This window comes from Lepidochelys olivacea, assembly GCF_965140295.1.
Source record: "Lepidochelys olivacea isolate rLepOli2 genome assembly, chromosome: 18".
Taxonomy (NCBI): Eukaryota; Metazoa; Chordata; order Testudines; family Cheloniidae; genus Lepidochelys; species Lepidochelys olivacea.
The window spans coordinates 24456361-24465548 of record NC_140428.1 but is presented as its reverse complement, the minus strand read 5'-3'; the positions used below and the strand labels follow the sequence as shown (position 1 = coordinate 24465548).

Genomic DNA, 9188 nt, shown 5'->3' with positions numbered 1-9188 from the left:
CTTGAGAATAATATCCTAATCAATTGATTACGAAGTGAACACAGATCCAAATCCCTGGATTTTTGGACACTGAAAAAAAAATTAATCAATTCTTAAAAGAAGAATTTTATTTTAAAAAAAAGGTAAAAATCCCCTCTGTTAAATCAGGTTGGAAGATAACTTTACAGGCTCCAACGAGAGACTGATGAACTGGAATTAATTTGCAAACTGGACACCATTAAATTAGGCTTGAATAAAGACTGGGAGTGGATGGGTCATTACACAAAGTAAAACTATTTCCCCATGCTTATTTCCCCCCACACACACACTGTTACTCTCACCTTCTTGTCAACTATTGGAAATGGGGCATCCTGATAATCACTACAAAAGGTTTTTTCTCCTGCTGATAACAGCTCACCTTAACTGATCACTCTCATGATAGTTTTCAGAGTAGCAGCTGTGTTAGTCTGTGTCCGTAAAAAGAACAGGAGGACTTGTGGCACCTTAGAGACTAACAAATTTATTTGAGCATAAGCTTTCCTGGGCTAAAACCCACTTCATCGGTCACATGCATCACATTATAGTGTCTATGGCAACACCCATTTTTTCATGTTCTCTGTGTGTATATATATATCTATATCTATATATATATCTTCCTACTGTATTTTCCACTGCATGCATCCGATGAAGTGGGTTTTAGCCCACGAAATCTTATGCTCAAATAAACATGTTAGTCTCTAGGGCGCCACAAGTCCTCCTCCTTCTTTTTGCTGATACAGACTAACGCGGCTGCTACTCTGAAATCAGTAAAACTGGGAACTGTGGAAAGGCTTTAAGTCATTGTGACAGGAGGCTGCTGTAAAGAAGGGGGTCCGTTCCTAGAGTGCTCTAGTAAAACAAGCCACTAGAACTGAGACAGGTATATGCATGCTGTCAGCAGCCGAATCATACAGGCCACGCACTGATGGGGTCTGACTGCAGCTGGCAGTGGTTACTTAGCCCCCTCTGCTTCTCCATTCTTCCAGGGATTGCCCCAGTTTTGTAAGGCAGATGGTGCCAGCTCCGAGCACCCTCCCGAGGAGGGCTCTGCCAAACGCGCTGGAGGAGGATGCTGTCCCTTTGTGAACTGGTCCGGGGGGTGGTTTTTGCAGAGAGCACGGGATCCTCCCGTAGTCAGAGGAGGGTGGAATCGCTCCTCCGGCTGCGTGTGAGTGCAGACAGAGCGGCTGCTGTGCTTGACCCCCCCCCGCTCCATCCCAGTGCCAGCCCCCTCCTGCTGCAACGAACCAGGCCAGCAAAAGGAAGGGCGGGCCTCCCTCTCTGGTGGGCGGGGCTTCAGAGGCATGTGAGCCGCCGTCGGGGGAGGGAGGGTGATAAATATTGCCCAGAAGCGACAAGCTCGCCAGCCGGGAGCTGCCTGTTCCGTAGGGAGGCTTACAGAGCTGGGCGCAATCCTAGGCGCGCTCCTCGGGCTTTGCAAGACCTGATCTCCGCAGGGTTGTTGGAGGCATTTCTGGACGTAGGGGACCCGATTCTCTTCCCCCGGCTGCTTTGGAGCATGGCTGGCAAGGTGCATCGACTGTGCACGGGCTGGAGCCTGCTGCTGCTGCAGGTGGGTCCGTGGAGCTCTTTGTTCGCGGGCGGGAGCACGTGCGTTCGCTCCAGCTGCTTTCTGCGGGCTCGCCTGGCGAGGAAAGGTTCTCGCAGACAAGCCCCAGCCTAAAGAAACTTTCCTGTGGCTTTAAAAGCTGTTGGGCCTCTGGGGCAGCTCTGTGCAGCCAGCTTAGCTAGGCACCTACACTGCATATGATGCCCCTTCCCCTACCTTCTCCCTCAGCTGATCGGCAGTGGTGGCTTGTTCTCACCAGCGGCCGTTTCTTTTATTGTTTGAGTAAATTCCCTTCTCTGGAGACGGGCTCAAGCCACAGGCAGGGTTCGTGGCGGGAGCCCTCTGAGGGCGTTGGGCGCGGCGGGGATATTTGATTGTGCTTACACGGTTGTTTCCCGTGTGGTGGGTTTAGCTTCTTGCAAACGCGCCGGGAGGCTGAGGGTCTAAATCGAACGACAAACCTACACCCCGCTAGGCAAGCAAGGGCCTCTGAGGATCGGGGCTCTCTGCCTTTGGCTGTCTGCTTCCATGCACGCTCGGGGTTTGTATCTGATGCTGTTTCCTTCCTTCCTTCCCCAGGCAGCGCTCTGCTCTTCCCAGAGTAACTGCGAGAGCCCCGACCAGTAAGTAAAAGCTCTCTCGCTATGGCAAAGGCATAGGTCTGAAGCTGTTTTAATCATGATGTGGCCCAGTGGAATTCTTTACTTGAGTTATACTTGGGTGGTTGTCTGGACTTCTGCTGCTGATCTTTTCTCTCTGGAAAGCCTTTGCTTAGGAGAACAACCCACGAATTTGATCAAGCCAATTCAGCTCATCTTTTCTTTTCTTTTCCTTTCCTTTCAATCCTACCTACTGAGGAGGTTGGGGTGACCGATCCTTTCATTCAGACTTGACTCCCTTCTTCGAAATAGCCTTTTGCCGTTTTTCCTCTCACCGGGTGTGGATTGAGCTTATTTTTGTAGTGAAAATAAGTGCAGCCTCCCCACATCTTCACTCCAGAAAGTCAGTTAACTTTAAAGTAACTCCCTTCAATCTTCATATTCTGATTATATCCACTATGCTAAAATGGCACAAAAGAGTGAATACAGCCCAGTGACTGGATGCATAAATTGGTTTTCTATATGCTAAATGGATACAACTTGCTAAACATAATACTATTTTTCTCCCACTCTGGCAATTTGGCTGTTGCAGAAGTGATGTCATCTTTTTTGTATTTATGGGCAGGTCCCATTACAGCACTTTTGTTTGCATTACAGCCATGGCAAGAGTACTATAAGAATAATTTAGGATGAAAAAGCTGCCTTAGGCTGGAAATTTTCAGATGCATCTAAGGGAGTTGTGAATTTCAATGGCTAATTTCCTTAGCCTAAATAGCTGTCTACCCAAGAAACTAGGAATAGGTTAGTCTCTAAGGTGCCACAAGTACTCCTTTTCTTTTTGCGAATACAGACTAACACTGCTGCTACTCTGAAACCTAGGAATAGTTTGTTTTACAATTTTCATTGCAGCATCTGAGTTGTCTTTAAACTGTTAAAATTGTTTACAATGTTTACTGTTAAACATTTACAATTGTTTACTGTTAAAACTGTTTATGATGATCTTATGAAACAAAGTACAGAGTTTGTTTTTAGCTTCATTTTCTTAAATTGTTAATTGCCCTTTCTACTCTGCAATTAGTGAGAAATTTAGTTGCTTTGTTACTGAAATTAATATTTGAATGTAGAGACTGAGCTTAGTTATTCACCTTCATTTCCAGGTGTGCTCGGAATAATTCTAACTGGACTAGCCTGTGGTATGTCTGGTAAGTTCAGATTTATTTTACTTAACATACAAGATGTTTGGGAGGTGATGTAAACAAATAAATAGTAGGAATGGATGAATAAAGACACAGGTCTCTGATCCTGAATCGAAGAGGATGTCAAAAAGTCTGCCTGTGGCTAAATGAAAGGTGCCAGTGGAATACAACCTAGACTAGCTAGATGAAAAAGTAATCAATTCCATTCTATGTGGGACATGTTCCTAGATGAGTATTCCATCCCCATAACTCTGATATGTTACAGTTTGAGTCCAAAGCCATTGTGCACCCCTTCTAAACAGACAACTTGCTGAATCTTTGCTTGGAGAGGGATCAGCAGTGCAGTGTAGTGGACTTGTCAGTTCTTGGCATTGCATCAGGTTTTGCTTATCCCCCTCTCCCTTTTATGGTGGGTTATGATGTTGTTCTTTCTTTCACGGCTTGCTGAACTCCTTGTCATTGACTGATGGGTAACCTTTTTTTATTGGCTGATTTTATGACTTAAAAAGGAGAAAACAAATAGGCAAACACTATTGTAATAGACAGATCAGTGATTCCATTATATTGCAGGCTATATGCATCTTGGCTTGCAGCTTCAGAGTGTACATGTCAGGATGTATGCTGTAAAACTTAATGAGGGAATACAGTGCAAATTGGCCAGTGTTAACTACAGTTTAGCATTTGGACTAATTTAGGCTTCTACAAATACTCTAAACCCTCTCAGTGGCAGTTGATATGCAGAACTGTTTCAAAAACTAACTGACATTTTAAGACCGGCTTGAAGGCAGCTGTCAGTGTTCATAAACAGTAAAACTAATGTATCATAGTTTGCTGTTCAGAACTGTTACACTATTATAGCAGTGTACAGTAATCATCACTTCCCTCAGAGGTCACTCTCAGAATGTGGAATCATAAAACTCTTGAAATGCTAGGATGATCTAATTGGTTGGTGATGAGGTCATATTCTGCTGACTCTCTGGTGCAATGTTTATTACAAAGTTCCAGCAAAGTTTTATACTATGAAATGTAAAAGCGAGCCCTGAATATCCGTTACTTCCTGTTCTGCCATTGCTGTGTTCTGAATTTTCTACGTTTTATTTTTAAAAGTAATCTTAAATGGCCTGAAACGCTAGGAATTTATAGCTGCCGATCAGAGCTTAGTTTTGAAGAATCTAACTTCACTTCTGAGCAGGAAAGAAACCTGGGTTTGCTAAAACAGCAGTTTCATAAGGGTTGTCCTGAGAGTGCAGGAAACTGTGGTTCAGATCCCCGGGGTCAAGGAAGGTATTGGATTCCCATGGAGTACTAAAGCCTGTGGTATGGAATTTGAGCTGTTGTTCAGTGTAGGTTCCAAATTCCAGATCTTGTGGACAAGGGATATGTTTGCGTGATCCTCATACTAATAGAAATGCTCTTTTTAAAATTAAAGGAAAATAGTTTGTTTGGATTTAAACATCCCCTGCAGTATAATCTTGGTTACTTTTGAATTGTCATATTTAGTAATCTAGGAGTGCTAAGAAGGAATTATTTTGGAGGCATGCTTTTGATCTGTCAGTATTACCTTTAAATTGGTTGGAGAGGAGGGAAACCATACTGTTGGGGTCTCTTCTTCTGACCTGTGTGAGTAGTTGGGGGGGGGGGGGGGGGGAGGGAAGGAATCCGAACATGGAAGTTTGGTGTGTCAGCTGTTCTGGAGAAGTTCCCTCCAATGTACCATGAGAATACTTAAATCTTTGACTTTGGGTCTCTTTCTTTACAACACTCCTAGGCACTTCTTGCAACCCAATCCCGCCTGGCATGCCTTATTGCTTAACTAGCTCATGAGAACACTTAATTCATTCAAGAACACTTTCAAGAATGGAAAAAACTCCAGAATTTAAATTTGAGAGGGGAGCCAGAAGCACCAAAATCTAGATTTTTAGGTATATTGGGTGGAATTGACCCCTGAGTAGAGGGCCAATACACCATTAAATGCCTATGCCCCATTAAATCTCACTTATGCACTATTTTGAGGACTTAAGTGGTTCAGAGGTCTAGATCTGGTATTGTGTCAAAGTCCAGATGGGAATGCTGGGAAAACAGCACCTTTTGAAGTCCAAACTCTTGCACTGCCCTCATTACTCAGTAGAATACTGATTTAGGTGTTGTGTATTATAAGGTTATACAACAGATACAAAAAAGTCTGGCCTGTGAATCTTTTAACTTAACACCATCCCTGAGTCAGGAAGGGTTTAACAAGTGATCAGTAGCACCAAAGCTTGGGGACATTAAGCTGACAGTTTTGTAACTGGCTTTTCTCACGCTGGCATTTACACACACAGAGCCAGCACCAATAAAAAGACTCCTATGTAGTAGGTAAGCCAGGCCTTGCAAAGAGTGTCCTTAGGAGTTAAAGCTCTCCTATTCATGGAAGGGGAGAAGCATTAATAATAAAGCAATGGGCTTCTCTCTCCTTGCATCTCCTAGGCTGATTCTACTGACCGTGGTCATGCTCCTGCTGTGTGGCATCACAGCAAGCTGCGTGAAGTTCTGCTGCCGGAAGAAGAGACCCCCAGTTCAGACCTTCCCTAGACGCCCCTACGATATGACGGTCGTCGCCGTTGATGGCGATAGCACTGCCCACAGCACCGTGACCTGTGAGTGTTCTTCAGGGGCTGCTATTCGGGGGTAATTCAGGCTTTAATCCTGGAGATGTTAGCACTTGGGGGTGCAATACTCCTGGCACTTCACATCTTCAAAGCAGATACTAACTAATCCTCACAACACCTCAGGCCCTGTGTGGTACTATCATCCCACATGTTGTAAATGGGGAAACAGAGGCAGAGAGAGGCTCAGTGACTTGCCCAAGTCTACACAGTGAGCAAGTGGCAGAAGGCAACCGGGGTTTAGTGCTCTAACGGTTCAAATAAGTCCCTGATGGGCTGGCCTTCTGCATGTTCTCTCACATCCATTCTTGCCCCGCCATTTTGTTCTGTCCGTCCCAGCCAAACTGCTTCTTATAGGTGCTATAGCACAAAACCAGAATGGTAGAACCACAACTAATAAGTATCCTGTTGTCTGGGTTACAGCATGCACCCATTATGTCAGACACCTCATTATAATAATTAGATGGGTCTAAACAAAAGCATTTTCTCCTGATTGCTTTCCGGGTGGGGCTGGGTGGGTTCCATCTATGTCACAGTTATAGATGAACAATTTACTGGAAAATAGTGTCGATCTTTATACAAAGATTCATTCTTTATTCACTTGTTCAAGCCTTATTGTGCCTTCTCTTTACAGCATACAGCTCTTTCCAGTACCCTCAGAGTGCCCCACTTCCATTTGGGGATATGGATAGGAGCACCATGTCTCCCCCAGCCTACAGCCTCTATGCCATGGAGTTGCCTCCCTCCTATGATGAGGCCATCAAAATGGCTAAGCCCTACATCGAAACAGTGTTGGTGGGCCAGAAACTCAATGACATCCTTGAGTCAGTGGCACCAGAAGAGTCAAATCAGCACCAAGGTTTTTCTGCTCCTGTGACCGGTGAACCGGAGACACAGCCAAGTTCAGAAGAACCACAAGTTGCAACACAAGGCCAACCTCAGCTCTAGCCCATTTAGGGATGAGGGGGAGAGAGAGCAATACAAAGACCTTGAGAAGTACTAAAGACATTAAAAGTTTGATGTTATATGCAAGTAACCATGGGAAGAGGCCTAATCTGATGTCCCTATCAATGATCTGTCATGTGGAAGGAATGTTTCCTGCAATTGCAGTAATCTTCTGTTGACACTTCTAGGGTATTAAATGAAATAGGAGGACAGCAGTTTAAAAATACCCTGTGTGGGTAATACATGGATGCTAGTTTGTGTCCTGCCAATGAAAAATAATCCCTTGTACTGATATAGCAATGAAAAGGGCAGGGGCATGGTACTGCGATAGTGACACCTTCATTAGATGCCAGAATGATGCAAAACAGTGCATTGTTCTTGAACAGAAGATGGAGTTTCCCAAACTTGAGGCAGAAATGGAGTCTTGAGCAAGTGCAAATTCAAGAGCTTCTATAGCTTGTCTCTTCTTTTGAGAAGGATAACTGTCCAGCAAATTGCTGAAGCACTGAACTCGTTGCTACGTAACGGCGAATGTTTCTTTAAACTGAAGGAAAATGGCACCCAAGGACCCTACTATAGTTCATGAATTGAAATCCACACTGTTATTTCCAGTGGTGGGGAGAGACGAGGGAAAAGGCATTTGTGCCAATTATGGGAGACCCGAATCGTTTAAAAAACCCATCATTTTCAAGATGGGGGGGGGGTGTTTGATGCTTGTTGGTTTTGTCAGTTACAGTGCAAATTAGCCTCCTGGAAGAAACTTTTATACATGGTTTGGTATTAAAATATTTCAAGTATTCATGCTTTTTGCTGACTGAATCCAATGGGTTTGAAAAACTAAATGATCTGGTAACACTGAATGCCTTGTCAGTAGTATGAATTTCAGAAAAAGTTAAGTTATAAAGCTGCAGTGCTTGACCTTCTTATGGGATTTTTATTATTTCACTGATTTTTTTAAACTATAAATAAAATTTTAACTTTTTAATGGAAACCATCTGCCATTGTGAGATCTAAGTAACCTAAGAAAGGGTTACACAGAAAAGTGTCCAATAGAAATCTCTTCAAGGAAAGAGATGTGAAGCATAGAACAATAGAAATGAGCACTGAAGGGATCTTTCATACCATGTAGCTCAACTCCACACTATATTTCCTTGGGACTGTGGGGCTTGCATGCTAACCGTTTTTGTGTGTGCATGGGAACCATATAAACCTTCTGTCCCTTAAAACTGCAGGTCCAAGAAATCCTAGTCCTTTGAGCTTGAATAAGTTCTGATTGTTGGGATACTTTTTCCAGTGGCAGTGTGATTTTCTGTCTCCTCTTTACTGCAACTGTTGGGAGGAAACGGAATGCACAAAATCTTTTAGAAAAAAGGGTAAAGTGAACTCGGGACAAAGAAAAAGATGAAGGTAGGAAAAGCCGCAGCTGCAACAACTGTATTGGGCAAAAATCCCCATTGAATAGGGCACTGCTGCTGCTTACCCAGCAGTAAGCATTTCCAGTACCTGTCTAGTAGCTGCTTGTTTGAGAACTGAAGCCCTACACACTGGTAATGATTGAACTATCAGAACAATGCACAGGACCAAGGCTAAAAGGGAGGGGAAGCCACACCAGTCTCAAAAGTAAGTAGTTCATTGTGACATAATTAGCAAATGCGTGTTTATTGCAGAAAAATATCTTCTTTGTGGGGGGAGCTGCAATGCCAAGAAATAAACCTATAGGGGAAAACATCCTCTGTTTCTATATGAATGAACCACTGCTCTGTGGGGACTAATGTATGATTGCACTGCTCTAGAAAGCTGTTTACCGCTACTTAAATGCCTAGCACAAAGGGAAGCAGCCCTGGCTTAATCAGTTAAAAATTCTTCATTTTGGAATGCAGGTCATCTTTCCCATTTCATGTTTTTCCTTTAGCCATCACCAGCTTTCAGACTTATGAGCTCAGCCTTTTATTAGAGGGGAATGGTCTTTGTAGATGGGGTTCAGGCTGCACTATAATTGCCAGATTAAAGTGTTGCAAAATCATGTTAGCATTTTCTAGTACCATTTAAGCTGAGAGGTGACGAGGCCCCTTGGCAGGTAGGGTGGATGTTATGCCTTTCCCACTTCTATTCTTGTTCTCTAGGGGGGGTTATTTTGATCTAGTTTCTGGAATTACTGCAGAGACCAGTTCCGCTGGTATTTCACTCCTGGGACTCACTCTCAGGTGAAGGAATG

The 9188-nt window shown here is 43.8% G+C and overlaps 1 protein-coding gene across 1 annotated transcript; it reads left to right on the top strand.

Annotated features, from left to right (window-relative positions):
• Window positions 1-1371: 1371 nt before the first annotated feature.
• Window positions 1372-7772, top strand: TMEM52 (transmembrane protein 52). The gene is made up of 5 exons (XM_084651613.1): window positions 1372-1591; window positions 2168-2211; window positions 3345-3389; window positions 5850-6019; window positions 6663-7772. The coding sequence occupies exons 1-5, from the start codon at window positions 1538-1540 to the stop codon at window positions 6974-6976; spliced, it is 627 nt and encodes a 208-aa protein (XP_084507739.1). The 5' UTR covers window positions 1372-1537; the 3' UTR covers window positions 6977-7772.
• Window positions 7773-9188: the final 1416 nt, after the last annotated feature.

Excerpts from the sequence above, each read along its gene's own strand:
- TMEM52 (XM_084651613.1), top strand. The coding sequence starts at position 1,538 with ATGGCTGGCAAGGTGCATCGACTGTGCACGGGCTGGAGCCTGCTGCTG. Across the intron at positions 1,592-2,167 it reads GGAGCCTGCTGCTGCTGCAG|GCAGCGCTCTGCTCTTCCCA; the intron begins GTGGGTCCGTGG and ends TTCCTTCCCCAG. Across the intron at positions 2,212-3,344 it reads AACTGCGAGAGCCCCGACCA|GTGTGCTCGGAATAATTCTA; the intron begins GTAAGTAAAAGC and ends CTTCATTTCCAG.